The sequence below is a fragment of the Protomyctophum parallelum genome (genome assembly GCF_964188405.1).
Source record: "Protomyctophum parallelum genome assembly, chromosome: 7".
NCBI classification, from domain to species: Eukaryota; Metazoa; Chordata; class Actinopteri; order Myctophiformes; family Myctophidae; genus Protomyctophum; species Protomyctophum parallelum.
In genome coordinates this window covers 24,614,833-24,631,203 of record NC_139705.1, presented here as the reverse complement: position 1 = coordinate 24,631,203, position 16,371 = coordinate 24,614,833, and the positions used below count along the sequence as shown (strand labels likewise).

General features: G+C 41.7%; 1 protein-coding gene across 1 annotated transcript in view; it reads right to left on the bottom strand.

Annotated features, from left to right (window-relative positions):
• The window catches only part of espn (espin), a gene marked incomplete at both ends in the record, with an annotated part of 49,035 nt that overhangs the window by 7,830 nt on the left and 24,834 nt on the right, over positions 1–16,371 (bottom strand). Inside the window, 3 exons of the mRNA XM_083769722.1 lie at positions 7,010–7,232; positions 9,227–9,358; positions 15,982–16,053. Coding sequence (XP_083625848.1) covers positions 7,010–7,232; positions 9,227–9,358; positions 15,982–16,053 — 427 coding nt within the window. The remainder of the gene's footprint in view (positions 1–7,009; positions 7,233–9,226; positions 9,359–15,981; positions 16,054–16,371) is intronic.

Sequence of the window (16,371 nt, the reverse complement as noted above, 5' to 3'; positions counted from 1 at the left end):
AATGTATCTAAAGATTGTGTCAGCATTTATCCACTACAGCTTATCAAAATAAGACATAGGAGAGATATGAGATGCGACATTTTTAGTAGAATCGTTTTGGCCAATTTTGGCCAATTCTTTGACCTGTAAGACATAGCAACCTGACATTGTATGCCGATTTACCACATGATCCCTAGCGTCATGGTGCTATGTAACTTATTTATCACTTTATGTAGACATAGCACTCTATAGTGTATACGCATAGTTTCATTGAAAATAGTAGATTTACAAGCTCACACTTGTGATCAACCTTTTGTGAGCTTGTAGAACGGCGATTTTCAACCGAGAGATTTGGTAGATGGAAGAAAGGACGGAGGATACAAGCCGACGGGTCGGGTTTTGCCAATAAGGGAAACCGATGCATACACTGCATCGGTGCAATACTTGGAGATTCGGTGTGTCCTCCGCAGTACTGGGGCCAGAATCAGACAGATATAGTGAATGTATAGTGAATGTAATCTATATATTCTTTCAGTTCTCAGAAACCGTTGGTCCGATCGTATTGCACACCACACACACACACACACACACACACACATACAGGTTTTGTGAATTAATAGTAGCTATTAATAGTAGCTATCAAAATGTATATTACATTGAAATTTCTATCTGTATGAAGTCATAGTAGTAAGGACGTTGTAGACTGGCCTCCAAGGTGAATGATAATGGGTACAGCACTAAGTATACTGTGCAGGCAAGAGGTACAACGGGTATTGCATAACCCAAGGGGCATGTGCTCTGAATGGGCATCGCACTAGTCTTAATACTATAGACTACATTATTTATATTGGACAGAAATATTAGGAAATTCTATTTCAAACCTATTTAACCCATTCTGACCTGAGATCAGATTCATACGAGGTTTCCGCCGGACACACACTGGTCTGATGAACCCATTCTGACCTGAGATCAGATTCTAAAAATGTCAGTCGTTCTTCGATTTTTACAAAAATAGCAGACCTACAAGCTCGTATCGCGCCACTCGGTGGCGCGATATGAGCTTGTAGATCTGCTATTTTTAAATAGCTAAAGCATAACATGATGCTGACACCAAAATGGGTGCCCGTTCAGAATGGGTTAAACAATAATCTCAAAAAGATTTAAACTGAAATCACCTGGCACAAAACCTGACCTGGAAAATTCACCATCACCAAAGTGAGTATAATTTCACAAGTTGCAACGTAAATTATGTTGGTGTATGGTATTTTAAAATATTGTTCCATGTGCTCCCTTTGAACTTTGATCACCTGCCCCTCTAATTGTCTCTGCACAGCCCTGTACCAAACAGTGTGGAGAACTGACCAGTGGCCGTACTGATAAATGAACTATTGTCGCAATGTATTGGATAAACAAGATGGGTTGAGGGCCAACTCTAAATTAATACACAACAGTGAGCCCAAACAAAGGGCACAATTCTTCCGAAACTCACCATAGATGGATGTAACCAAACCATAACCAGCTTTTAGCACCACACCTTATGTAAAAATCTGTATTTAATATCAACCACAGTTCCTAATCTTCTTACAAAATAAATCTTCAGAACCAGGCTGATTTACACTGTGGCTCTTTTGTTAATGCCATAACAATGGCACTTTGGTTATAGGATTGCCAAAGTCATACAGCAGCCTTCATTTATGGTCCAGGGATGCATCAAAATGGCCATCTGCCCATGTCCACATGGCATCAACATTCATGAGATTTCATAGGCTTGCATGCATTACAGTAGACAGACTGACAGACAGACAGACAGACTTTTATTCATTTTGTTTAATTAGTCATGGTGGTATTAGTATTACCACAGTATGAAATATAGGACAGATACAGAAAAATAGAAATACAACTAAGAATAAAAAATAGGCAGTACGTTTCTAGCTATTTTCTATTCTTAGTAACGTTAGTAACGTACAGGGAGTAGCAATAGGGTACCAAAAAGCAAGTCCTTGCTTGGCCATCCGCATTTGGACTGCCTGGGACACATTGCTCACTGCTCTATCAGTATGAACCAAATGTGTTCTATTAGAAAGGTAACAGAGGTACCCATTGATCACATTACACTCTTGAATGAAATTAGCATTGAAATCTAATATACACTCACAGAATCTTACATGGGACGGAATTTATCTATCAATATTTAACACCAAAATACAAAACTGTGACAAAGCAGTTATCTCGCAAACACCAAACCAACGCAAGGAATCTTTTATTTCTAATAATCTCATCATTTCAAATATTGACATTTGAAAGGAATTCCAAACGGCAACTATGTCAAATACTACTGCACAAAGTAGAGCTCAATTTGTCAAGAAAGCTTCGCACCGGTATATAACAAACCAATGTGCCAGAGGCTACCTCACCTGCTTTAACAGCCGCAAATCTCCGGTGGACAAAAGTGCCTCAACAGTCTCCTATCGGTGGCTCATTGTCTACGTGGTGAATTCAAACTGCCTCAACAGTCTCCTATCGGTGGCTCATTGTCTACGTGGTGAATTCAGCCTGAACAAACGTTCACCATCAGGGGACCACAAGTGGTGTGCAGCATAGTTGGACAAAGCAGCACTGCTTAGCACCCCCCCCCCCCACACACACACACACACACACACACACACACTCGCTCTCTCTCTCTCTCTCTCTCTCTGTCTATCCCCCCGCTGTGCGTGTCCTGCCTGGTTCTGCCCTGCTGGGACTCTAGTGATAGAGAGCAGCTTTCTATTAGCACAGTTGGGGGAAGTCTAAAGGAATCACTGTAAGTGGTAGTGACAGTGGACAATTGGCAAGCCGTGTGGAATTAACTCATTCATACACGCACTGCTCACGCATGTACGCATGCGCACGCGCGTGCACACACAAGCACACGCACAGTCGCACACACACACACACACACAAAATCGCTCATTGTTGCAAGTATCTGAGACACTCATGCAAGCATGGATGGATGTATTTAGGCACACACGATCAAGTCGCTCATCCTCCAATCCCTTTTCTGTAACCGTACCTTAGTAAAGCAATCCTACTTTCACACACATACACTCACACACTTCCATGCTTTTGTCGCCTATGCATGCAACGCTCACTGACACTTACACAGCCGTGTATGCAGACTATGCACACCCACACACTAAGTATACTATATGCACAGACAAACTCGCACTCACCAACTAATCCCTGTCTGTGTCATCTGGCCACACACACACATGCACGCACGGTCGCACGCACGCACACGGCTCATCCCCTCCTTTTGCACCTCATCTCACCCTGCCTCCTCTCAACTTCTTGCCCCACAATCAGCAGATTACCACAAGAGAGTTCTCAGTCAGCGAGGGAGGCTAATAGCCTAATGATCGACGACCTCCCCACCAGAAACACACACACACACACACACACACACACACACACACACACACACACACACACACACACACACACACACACACACACACACACACACACACACACACACACACACACACACACACACACACACAGAGTTGTGGCTGTGCCAGACTGTGCGGTATACACTGGACAGTGACAGTAGCCTGCTATAAATATCCTCAGTTCTTATTACTGCTACTTCACTTTACATAATGTTTTACCAAAAGTAGTAGAACACTTTGCTCACTGTTTATATCTTAAACTACACTGTTATTTGTATTTCTACGGTCAATATACTGTACATTTGTGTCTAAAATATAGATGCCAATATTGCCCATCACAATAATAATGGGATCACATGCAGATGCACAATATTACCCACTAACTTTAATTACTAAAAAGTATACTACAGTATTATGACAACTTATACGTAAATATAGCCTACCCGTTTCTCCCTTGCAAATCTTCTTTTCAGAGTAACAGAAACGTTTGACTTCCCAAATCAATCTCTAGATGTGTTTGGAATACGGAGAAAGTATAATGTTGACGTCGGGACACCCTTTGTGTGTATATACTGTATGTGTATGAAACTCATTCTGTTTGGGGTAAGGGTGTGGACTGAGCAAGCTGCCAAAAGAGCACAGTGGTGTAAAGTAACTAAGTATGTTTACTTACTGTACTTACTGTACAATTGTGAGTTTATTTTAATTTTTTACTTGAGTATTTCCAGGATACAAGTATTTTCAGTACTTTTACTTCTACTTCACTACATTTCAAAGGCAAATATTATACTTTTACTCCACTACAAGTATTTGAGAACTTTAGTTACTTTGTAGATTTCGATTATTATTACAAAAAAACCACTTCAGCCCTACATTATATTATACAGCCTGATCTACAAGCTCACAATGCATTGTGATTGCTTATACATCTGCTATTAAAAATGTGTATACATTTTATACATTTGTAAACTTGGCACATTCTGCATAATGAGTAGCCTACTTCTACTTTTGGTACTTTAAGTACATTTTGATACCAATACTTTTGCAGTTCTACTCAAGGACATTTTGAAGTCTGGAACTTTTACTTACAGAGGATTTCTACATGGCAGATTAATGCTTTAACTTAAGTACTTTAGTAAAAAACAATGTGACTACCGTTTCCACCACTGGTACTACAGAGTAGGGTGGAGGCTGAGCTGTGACAGGTGGAGATTGGAGAACATTTGACAAATAGCCCCTCATGATGAGGCCACAATGGCACCACAGAACCTTTAGGATACAAAGCTCCAAGCAGTTAAACCCCTACATCTGTTAGGAAGTGCACTTAAAAGGATATACAAATCCAATATAGTATTCTTCCTTTGGGATAGAGATACTTAATGAGGAAGTGTAATCAGGCCCCTTCTTTGTTGCTGAATTGCTGTTGGCTAAGTTATTACAGCACTGCTTTCAATGAAGCACCTGGCGTGTCTGGCAATCCTCAATAGCTGTTTGAGTCGTAAATCATTTTCGACCATCGGCTGTTTTATGAGTACTGAACGTTTATTGCCAGGTTACTACTGTAACGTCAGCCAGGAAATTAGCAGCGTATACCCCTGTTTTGCTGTTGTTGTTTAGGGTTTTATCACCTCTCTATCATAAGGCAACAGGTGCGTCCAAACCAGAGTCAAATGGATGAAGAAGCACTTTAAAAAAATACTTCTGAGATAGAACTACTAAAATGCTGATATATCTTACAAATGCTTTTTTTTTTTTATGTATACTGTAATATACATTTTACACCATGGATCTGCTGGGGTCTAGCTGTTTTTCTGTGTTTCTGGAGGGGCAGGATAAAGGCTGCACTAATAACTTTGGGGCAGGCCCGTCTAGAGTTTAAATGGAAGGGTATCAGTCAAAAGGAAGACATCGAAGAGGAAGGATGGATGGGGAAGGATCAACATATGTCAGAACAGGTCAGCTCCTGACTGGATTCAAACAGCATTAATGGTGGGCAGGAAGATCATTGTTAAGGAATGGAAGTCTGAGGTTTTACCTCCAGCACATGTATGGTTCACTCAGCTCGGTACTGTGGCTGCTTTGGAGAGGTTATCCTTTAAGATGAATAATCAGTTGGATAAATATGATCTGAAGTGGGACGTGTTCCTCAGTCATGTTGCAGGTCCCTTGGTGTGATCCATGGTCAGGCAATGCCCTCTTGATTGTTTATTGTATTACTACACATTATTATACGGTTGATGATGCTGCGTTTGGTCGTGTAAATAATGTAAACTATTTTCACATTTAAATTAGATTTTTCCTTTTTTTCCCCTTTTTTTTTGTTTATCTTATCTATCTTAATTGTCTATCCATGAATACGTACTCTGCTGTTGTTGATTGTGTTTGTATTGTACGTCTTATGTTTTATGTGTTTGTAAAAAAATCAACAGGTCAGCTCCATATATGGAGATCTAAGGGTTTGAGGTGAGTTGCTGGCCAATAATAATGACATATGGGATCTCCATATATGGGCTTAATATTGATCACATCACGTGATGTCAGGAGGCATGACCATATACTGTATGGGGCGTGACTGACTGACGGGAAATGCACAATTTAATAGTTAACTGTACTTTCATCTGTCTTTGTGGCCCTCCCTCTGCCTTAGAGGTGGAGCGAAGACCTCCACCTTCACAGAGCCACAGCAAGGAGAGACAGTCGGTGGTAAAAACACAGAGAAATGGAGGTGGAAGTGGAGGTGTAGACGGAGCAGGGAATAGAAGATTAGCACCAGTGAAGTATGAAAGACAAGTGAGATTGATGAGTGATTGATGAGTGTTCCAATAGTACTCTGTACGTACAAGTCAGATGAGTGTCATATTGCTAATGATGTAAACAATAGGACATGCATGCCTGTATAGGAGAATGTGTGTCTGTTTTTCTTCCATTGGCAATTCAAAAGTAAAGTTTATTCTCACAGCCATATGAAATTATAAGGTACTGTATCTTTCTCCCATAAAGAAAAGTACTTTCTTCTATAAACTGGGCCAGTTTACTGTATAATCCACGTCGTCGGGTAGTGTCTGCTGGGTCAGAGTGGCACTTAAGGAAATGGATGAACACTAAACCAGTTCTCAGGGTAACGGTAGCCTTCATGGCATTAATTTATAATCACTTATTTGGGACGCTAGGGCTAGACTCGTCTCCTCTGTTCCCAGTGCGATAACACAGTTTCCGATTCATACCAGGAACTTGGCTTTCACTGTCGGAGGAAATAGTGGAAAGGATGAAAAAAGAGAGGACTGAGAATCTTATATTTTAAATTTTATCTATTGGAAAAATAGCAGATCTACAAGCTCACGAGCTTGTAGATCCGCCATTTTTGAAAAATCGTGAAAATGTGGCACAAAAATTTGAATATATATTCTATCACAGCGAACATTTTTAACTCATATCTTTGCTTCTGGGGGCGGGTCCCTGGAACAACATATTTTCCGATGGGGGTCCGTGGCCAAATACAGAAAATTCTGGGGTTCCTTGACATGAACAAGATTGAGCACCACTGAGATAGAAACATGAGGTTTTTCAGAAAAACAGCAGGGACACACACACACACTCACTTCCTGAAGAGGCAGACAGGCGTCGTTCGTTGCTGCCAGCGGGCTGTTGGGAGGTGGTGGCAGGTGTCTCCGGGGGCAACGGAGGGGGAGGCGGCGGAGTAGCGTTGCTGGGAGGGAGCGGGGGAGGAGGTGGCGGTGGTGGGGGCGGGGCCAGCTCCTCCGTGGTGCCGTTCTCGGCGCTTGGAGCGGCACTGTCATTAGGTTCCTCCGCTAGGACGGAGCCCTATGGTCGAGCAAGAGAGGGAAAACCTTACAGTAAACGGTCGACATCCTTCACAAGATAAACCGTCAGACAAAACACAGGCGAAACCACTTGTGTGGTGACTTGTCTCTGTCTGGTGAGGGATGTGACTTTGATTCAAAGATGGTGTACGTTTATTCGGCTCAGATGCACTCATACTAATAATATTTCACCTTACATCATTTGACAAAATCATCTTTTTTCCACATTAACTAGACTCTTGACTAGAGGAAGCTGGAGTTGGCTACTTTCAAATGAATGAATGATATGCTATCAATAACAATAATTAATAAATGATAATAATTCATAATGAAATTAATTTGAAAATGTACAACTCACAACAGGAAAACATCCACTGTATTTGTTTTATGTTAAGATAAACCGCCCTAATGTCAAGACATCTCTTTTGTTCGCATTCCTTGACAGATTTGATTTGAGCATGTCTGCCTGCCCTGCACTGTCCAGTCAAAAGTCATAGTCAAGCTGGGCCAACATTGTTGTACTGAAGCTGGTGGTGTGGGTGACAGATGTATTGTGACACCATAATGACAGGCCCATTAGAGCGGTCCTCCCTCTGTTCCTTGCTGTCCTTTATCAACCCATAAAGACATACATAACAGCCCCGTCCCTTAATAATGGAGCTAATACGGCATAATCTGGATCTCTAGGGGGAAATAATGGAACCGCAGCCATCTGCCCTGCAATTGATAGTGCCCCTCCACGCACGCGTCTGACACACTTTCCACGTGTGCTGCAACACAGCTGGTATTGAATTAATGGGCCGTGACATCTAACCCCCGCCTTCCCCCAGTCTCTCCCCATCCTGCTCCACCCTCTCCTTTTATTCTTTAGACGCGTGCTCGTCATTGTGTGTCTCAATCCCCCAGTGAGTTGTAGGGGTGGGGTGGGGTGGGGTGGGGTGGGGCTGGGCGCGCGTGCAGGCCCGTGCTGCCGTTGATTAGCTGGGGCCATCTGGTAGTGTTCCTCTGAGACCGGGAGGGGCCCCCACCACCGCCTTAATTGGATCAATATAGATTACACCCCAGCGTGGCCATAGAAAAACCCTTTAACCCTTGCTACTGATACCCATGAGATTATATGAACACCCCCCCCTCCCCCTGAGGGACTCTGGGGCAATGGAGTATATTTGATTTGTGCAACACTGTGTGTACTGGTATGTGCCAGCAAACAGGTGGAATTCCAAAATGTTCCAGGAACGAAAATAGAAAAAGGTTATTTCTTTTAATTTGGCGATCTGCAAATTGTGTCATTGACTTATGCAATGAACCGATGTTGTTAGTTTATCATCTATTTATGTTGCATTTGAAAATGTATTTAAGTTTTTGTACAAGGCCCGTTTTCTTGTGCAATGTAAATTACTGAGAATATGTGATCATCAATTTTAGAAGCTATGGAAATATATCATGGCCTAGTTAGTAACTACAACCCAAACCTATACCAAACCGTGTTCACCGTGCTTGAACCAACTGTTAACAGACTTGACAGTCCTCCAGCATAGTGCATATTTCAATGTTCAAATTCAGTGCTATTAAAATTTTAGGACCTGTCATTGTAGCCTGGGGGGAGTGGTCATTGTCCATTTCCTTTCCTTTTGTCCTAAGTAGGCCGTGTTTGGTTAGGCGACTCAAGAGTCAATGTAAATGAGGCTGCAGTTTGCATCAGGTGCGGTGCACGAAAAGCACAAGAGGATGCAAGGTGATGTAACTCCTTGGGGCTTTATGTGTGGTACAAGCAAGCTTGCATAATATGATACTGAAACGCACAGCTTAAAAAGTTAAATCGGCAATGCAGTAAAGTAAAGCAGTGCTATTTTCTGTGGCTCAACAGCTGGTTGATTTGCGTTAATCAAGATGCCAAACAAGTGATACAGATTTAATGTGAAGGAAAATTGGGTTTTTGTTCTTTCAGTGATGGTGCCCTCTCGTGTGTGATAAAACAGTAATATCATGATCTACCTCCTTGTTGGGCGCCATGCTCTTGCGCCCGCCCGGTTCCGTCGTGTCACTGCCCAGTGTCTTGTAGTAATCCCCAGTGCTGGGCTGCTTACTGAAGCTTCTTGACTTCCTGTTGGAGTCCACACGACGCAGCTGCACAAGAGATGAGAAATGTTAAACTAGAATGATTCTTTACAATTTTGCTTTATTTCATACATAATTCTCCGGTACACTGGAGCGAGACAAAAAAGAGAGCATAGGAAGAAAGACAGAGGAAGTCATAAGTTAGGCTATGTTTACAGTGTCATGGAAGGTGGCCAACATCTCTTTTAAAGATTCAGGTCTGTGTGAAATGCAGAAATGACACTGGAATCTGATATTTTAAATTCCAAACTGGGACACTTCAATATATGGTCCCTGATTTTTGGAGGTGCAACCTCAGTCTTTAGAGTTGAACACATCTGTCAAGTGTGGGAGCAAGCATCAGAGAATTTTAAAGTAACTTCTAGCTGCCTGATAATAGATCCATATGGATTTAGCATCTGAACTATAGTACAGTCATACCTTACCACAATCAGTTGGTCTTACAAGCCTGGTGGAGGTTACTTTGAAATGTAATACATTTTAAGACATTTGTTTGTTTGTTATTTTGCCGCTAGGTTCTGCTTCATGTTTGATATGCTTTCAGGCATATTTGACTATTGATTTCATTACATACTGAAGGTAGTCAAGGCTATGGCTTGTTTTGAATTTCAAATAAACAGATTCCTATCTACTATTCACTATTCTCACTGCTATTTTGACTAGTTTGGGTGAATTGGGTCACAGGGAGTCTTCTTGTGCTAAAAGGTTTGAGAATCGCTGGTATGGAAGAAATCATAAACAAAAGAAAATTGTGTCACTATGCACAATTGAAACTATCTATTACTAATTTACTATCTATTGTTGCTCAGAGATATAGCATTCATAGTTCACGGTTATCAATGAGTAGGATACTTTGTATATGGGTTTATACTTAGTAGCTTATGTAGCTAAGATCAGCCATCTCATGTGACCAGAGCCACAAATCAGCTTTAATTAGACTGACCTAAGGATAACCTTTTTATTCAGCAGTATGAACACATTGGAATTAATATTGCATGGTTAAGCAGAGAGTAAGAATCCACATGTGGCTTTTAATCCAGATCCTTATAACCTCACACTAGGAGTCGGAGATCGGTAACTTGCTCTCTCACATTGAGCACTCTCACTTTCCTGCTCCGAGTGTACTACTGTATCTTGATCCTCTTGTTGTTGAAAAGAACAAGAGACCTGAAGGTTGCTCTCGTCTTGACCGTTGTTCTCTTAGAGCGCTGCTTGAGAAGCAAACATCTTGTTCAATGCAAAGTTTGGGTCGTGTTTCGACTCAGTCGAGAGACAAGGTCTTAATCAGACAGGGGCTTTATGCGAGTCACGCATGCAGACATCTACTCGTGAGGACACAATGGATGGGATTCATGGAAATGTTTCAAATATATTTACATCAAACCAGTAACAATGACCTTTCTCCCATCTCATGTTTCAAGAACGTTTATTTGTCACATACTATGTGAAGTGAAATGTCAGTGTGATCATTCTCTGGAGCAGACTGTGCCAACCCAACAATGTGTGTGTGTGTGTGTGTGTGTGTGTGTGTGTGTGTGTGTGTATATATATATATATATATATATATATATATATATATATATATTAAAACAAGTATAAAACCTTTGCAGCAATAGTAATAAAGTTGCTGCTATAAGAGTGGCAGTCGAGCCGGCTGGCTGATCATCAGGCTGTTTTAGTACTGTATTATTATAACTGATCATCAGGCTGTTTTAGTACTGTATTATTATAACTGATCATCAGGCTGTTTTAGTACTGTATTATTATAACTGCACAAAAACGTGTATTACTATACATATTACTTTATGTTGCAACCAAAAATGTACTGTATAATAGTATACCATAAAAAGACCGGAACAGTATATACAAAACATAGGAATATATTAGCAACCGGGATATACAAAATACAATGTGCAGGAAATGTGCAAGTGCAATAGATTTGACAAAAAAGAAAAAGAAGCGTTGCTGGCACACATTCTGTGGGTACATTTTCCTAAGCAAAAATACATTTGCATGGACTCTAGGACGGTTGGCTTGAACCCATGACCTTTTCTTCACGGATATTGTTTTCACAGATGCCTGTCACCAAAATATCTTAAATGTAAACAAAGTATGATGATTCAATATTTGTTTATTTTTAAGCGCAGAGAGATACTGTATGTTGCGCTGCCTGTAGCCTATGCTATCTTAATAATAATAACAACATAATTACTTTGCCTTTCAAATGCACAGATTAACATCGTACTTGGCAAATGCAATCATTTAAATGTGCATGCGGCTTCTGTTGAGATGCAGGACAGCGCTCCAGACATCAGAGCAGTTGTTCTGAGATATAATGTCACCATGAGCGGAAACAATTGACAGCTCACCCCTGACCCCTCCCTTCCTTTTGTAGCGTGAAGCTCTCTTATGATACCTGTATCTGTTTTGTTGACTCATGTCAGCTGTCAAAGAGAATAGTCCCTCATGAGTGTGCAGGAGGCTAGAAGGTAATGCGAGTAGGCGAGTGATACAGATGGTTGGATTGTCATCCTCAAGGGAGGGGGGGTAACAATAGATAGTGTATGAAAGCACTTTTGGCTTACAAACACACACATTGGTACATATAAGCAAGCGTGCACCCGTGCTTGTGAGCACACACACACACACACACACACACACACACACACACACACACACACACACACACACACACACACACACACACACACACACACACACACACACACACACACAGTACCAGTCTGTCAGCATAATGTGATTGTTAGTTTCTTGCTTTTAAGAGGAAGCAAATGCTGTCTAACTTGGGTGGGTGTGGCTGCTTCGCTGGATCAATGATTCAAATTCTGTGAATTTGCATGTGACTTACAGCGCACGTCTCAAAAGTAACATAAGCCATACAGCACATTGGTTTGTACAAAATTAAACTTTACAAACTTTTAATTAAAAGCATATATATTTATATATACACACACACACACATTAAAGAAAACGGAATTGTGCACAAAACACCCAACAACACATATTATATAACATTCAAATTCCGTTGCAACTGCAACATCCATTCTCAGAAGACATTTTGATGGCGAAAAGCAGCTGAAGGTACTGTAATAATGTTAATTGTGAGTGTGTTTTCATTTTGTTTCTATGTGCCAGCAATGCATGAACACATACAGCTAATGCTATTACCTTCAGCTGTGTCAACATATCTGTTGTGAAAGAGAAAGGGAATTATTCCACTGAATAATATCCAAGGCACAACTACTTGTGCCTCCTACCCAAAATGTTAACGACCTTGCAAGAAATGATACGACCATAAACCAATTCATGGTCATTTTTTAACACTCATGCTAACAGCAATGTTGTCAGTGAGTACAGTGCGTACAACTACCATTAAAAGTTAAGTTGCCGAAAATGTAACTCAAAAAAGCCTCCAAACCGCTTTGGACCAGCGTGTATACAGCACAAAGTGCACTGCTATCTGACATCTCAGCCATAACTATACAGAACACCCGATAGAAAAGTCTTCTCGCTCCCGTTAGCACCTTACCTTAACGTTAACAACACATCCCTTCTCACGCTGCACTCCTCTGGCCTTCACAGATCTTCAGCGAAAAGCTCAGAGGTTGCACACACACAGAAATAGAGAGAGAGAGAGAGAGAGAGAGAGAGGGCAGGTCGTCTGTCACCAGATCCTAAACAGACACCTCCCCCCTCTCGGGCTCAGCAGCGCTACACCTGTCATCCTATACCTGTCCTCTCACTTTACCCACAGGACCTCATCAATAACCTATTGGCCAGTCACTGCGGTGATGATGACATCATGGTCAGCCCCGCTGACCAAACCCCGCCCCAGTGGCTTCTTATGCAAAGTATGCCATCGTTCTCCCAATAGCCAACCCAAACTCAGTGGATTACTTGTGTGAATATTCCTGTTTACGTATACATGAAGCACTGTGAACTCCTGCCCTGTGAATTGACCATATTCACAGGGCATTTAGCTGTTACATCATACACGGCATAGAGTGGAAGTGTTTGCATTTTTGGGGTTTAAAAGTTCAGAATGTTAAGTCCTCCGTGTTAATTTATTATTTTGTAACTCTAAATCCTGATTTATTCTTCATTGTACGATGGTGTCATGTACCGAAAATAGCAGATCTAGCTGATCTAGCAGGCCTAGTAATTTGTGAATTTCTATAAATTACATAAAGTGTGTACAACTGTAAGCACTGTAAGCATACTGTGCAGTTTTGCATGGTCTGTCCACACACGACACACACACACACACACACACACACACACACACACACACACACACACACACACACACGTACAGGTGGTTTACAAATGCCATCCAATCAGGGAAACCCCCACAAGGTTCAAGTTGTACCCTAACCCTATTGGTCTGCAAATGTCTTCAAAAACAGGGTCGTATCATAATCGGGGACTAGACCATTTGACATTCAATGTTCTTTTTCCACAAATGAGTCCAAAAATGGGGGTCGTCTTATAATCAGAGTCGTCTTATATTCGGTACAATATGGTACTTTATTGTTCCATCTTGTGTATACTGTACGTAGGTACATAAGAGTAAAACGTAGTTGGTTTGGCTTCCTTCAGACAATGCAGCAACATAGACCAGGGGTTCTCAACGTTTTTGCCTGGGGACCATGTCTCGCAACCCCACACAATGTGTCCATGATTTGCAGCATTTTGTTCTAAACGGTCTTAGCCAATCAGGAGGTAGTATGAACAATCTGAAAGACCCGTTTCGTTGAATGGCTATTGACTGCCTATCAATTTGCATGATGTTTGGACAAAATCTGTAGGTGTAATGTCAAATAATGTGTTTTTCAAATATTGGCCTCCTGGTGGCGCTATAACAGGCCCATGAAAAAGTTGGGGCAGAGGTTCAGCTCTGGCATCCAGGGAGTGTATGTGCAGAGTTTGGCTGCGATCAAGCCAACGGTGCCAGAGATTAGGTGTTCACAGACGGACACACGGACGGACGGATGGAAGTGCAAAATATACTCTCCCCATGCCTTCGGCCTGGTGGAGACAATAAATACTGAAACCAGATAAGTTCATGCATGTACTATGTGTACTATCATGTAAACTTAATTTCCATTTTCCAGCCATTCAGTTTTTTGACATAACAAGAAAAAAAAGTAAGATTCAAGAAAATCATTTATCACCTATAGTGTTCCAGTTCCAATTTAGTCTGCTAATTTATTTTGGGTCATCCTATCCCTTCCATTTTCACTCATCGTGTCTTCTTTATGAGTTATCGCTCCTGATTGGATAAAATTGGCATCCCAACCTGAAAATCGAAACCGTCACTAAACGGCTGAAGAGACGGGGTGTAACCCTGTTACTCTTTCTGCAACAAATATGTTTACGGTAAAATTACCATTTCACACCAGGCTCTCTTAAGCAGGAGGTGAGATTGGTCTGGTTAGATCTGATCAGTTGGATCTCAGGATGGGGTTACGTTGCCACTGTTACTACGACAACCAAGGCAGATTGCTTTTCCCTACGTATATAGTGCACAGCAGATCTTTATATTGTGTGTGTGTGTGTGTGTGTGTGTGTGTGTGTGTGTGTGTGTGTGTGTGTGTGTGTGTGTGTGTGTGTGTGTGTGTGTGTGTGTGTGTGTGTGTGTGCAGCAATTTGTTAAATTGTTAATGAGGGCGCGCCCTGGCCTGAACTGGATAGTAACCTGGATGCAGAAAATAAGACAGGGCGGGGGAGTATGGTACAGTATACTATAGTCACACACAGCCTTAGGCAACTTGGTCTGGCGGAGATCAGTGCTCTGAGGAGTACACTTTTCTAGTTGTACAATAACAATATAGGCCTACCGGTAAATTAGAGATCTGTCCGAAAAAATTGTTACACCTCGAGTCGGAACAATATAGTTACCACTTGTTAAGGCTCGTGGTATGTCGGAAATCAATCAATCAATCAATCAATCAGTCAAGGCGAGTCAGGCAAGTTCTGCATTGGAAAAGTGTGTGTGGGCAGAGGGTCTCTTATTAAAACCCCTCCTCCACACATGAGTGCATGCACGCACGCACACGCACACACAACGTGGCAACTCAACGTCAACTTGGAGACACACCATGGCAACAGAGGGGCAGTGCACAGTTGCAGCAGCTACTTTTACGTTGAACAACATCAATGTAAACTCAAAGCAGAGAACAAGCAAAGCTATCCTCTGATTGTTTTGATGCTGAGCAAATCAGCTCTCTGTGCAGCATATCACCTGGGATGGATACCGATGGATTTGTTTGTTTCTATCTACATAATCCATCATTGTCAATATACCAAGAAATGCTTTGATCTGGTTTCCTTCTACACCAAATCTCTTCACTTAAAATAGACAATCTACAAGCTCACAACGTGTCACATTGCGACTTAAGCGAATGTTTCCCCCAGAACAGAACAGGGATGCTAGGGCTCAATGCTAGGGCTCTCGTTAAATTGAGAGTTCCAGTGGGATCAGTCAACTACTCTGAACCCTCAGTAATTAGTGAAATTAACAACAGGCCCATCACAACAGTCATTGTTTAGGCCAACTCAGAGGCCTGTCTTTGTATAATGCGTGTCTTCACTGTCCTCATTAAACGTACTAGGACAATAACTCCGTTGTGAGCAGTTTTCTTCTCATCCACCTCCATACTGAGGGGCAAGGAAGGGTCATTCTAGGGCAACATGAACCAAACGGATTAGTGTCAGGCAAATGGTTCTTTGTATCAGTACCTGGTGCATCTTAGTTATGTTACTTGTTCGTTATTTGGTCACATGGTGTATGCAATGTACATTGTTTCGATGGATTTACTGTATGCAGTTTGCTTGTCCGAATATGTTAAAAGGGGAGGGAGACCTTTGTTCAGCTTCACCCAAGTGATGGCTGCTCAGATGGTTATGATGTATGTTGTGAGCAGACCGCGTGTCTACCGTCCCTGTCTGACCCCCGGCCCCTAACCCTATACCTGAATATTTTTAGGCAAAACTTTCTT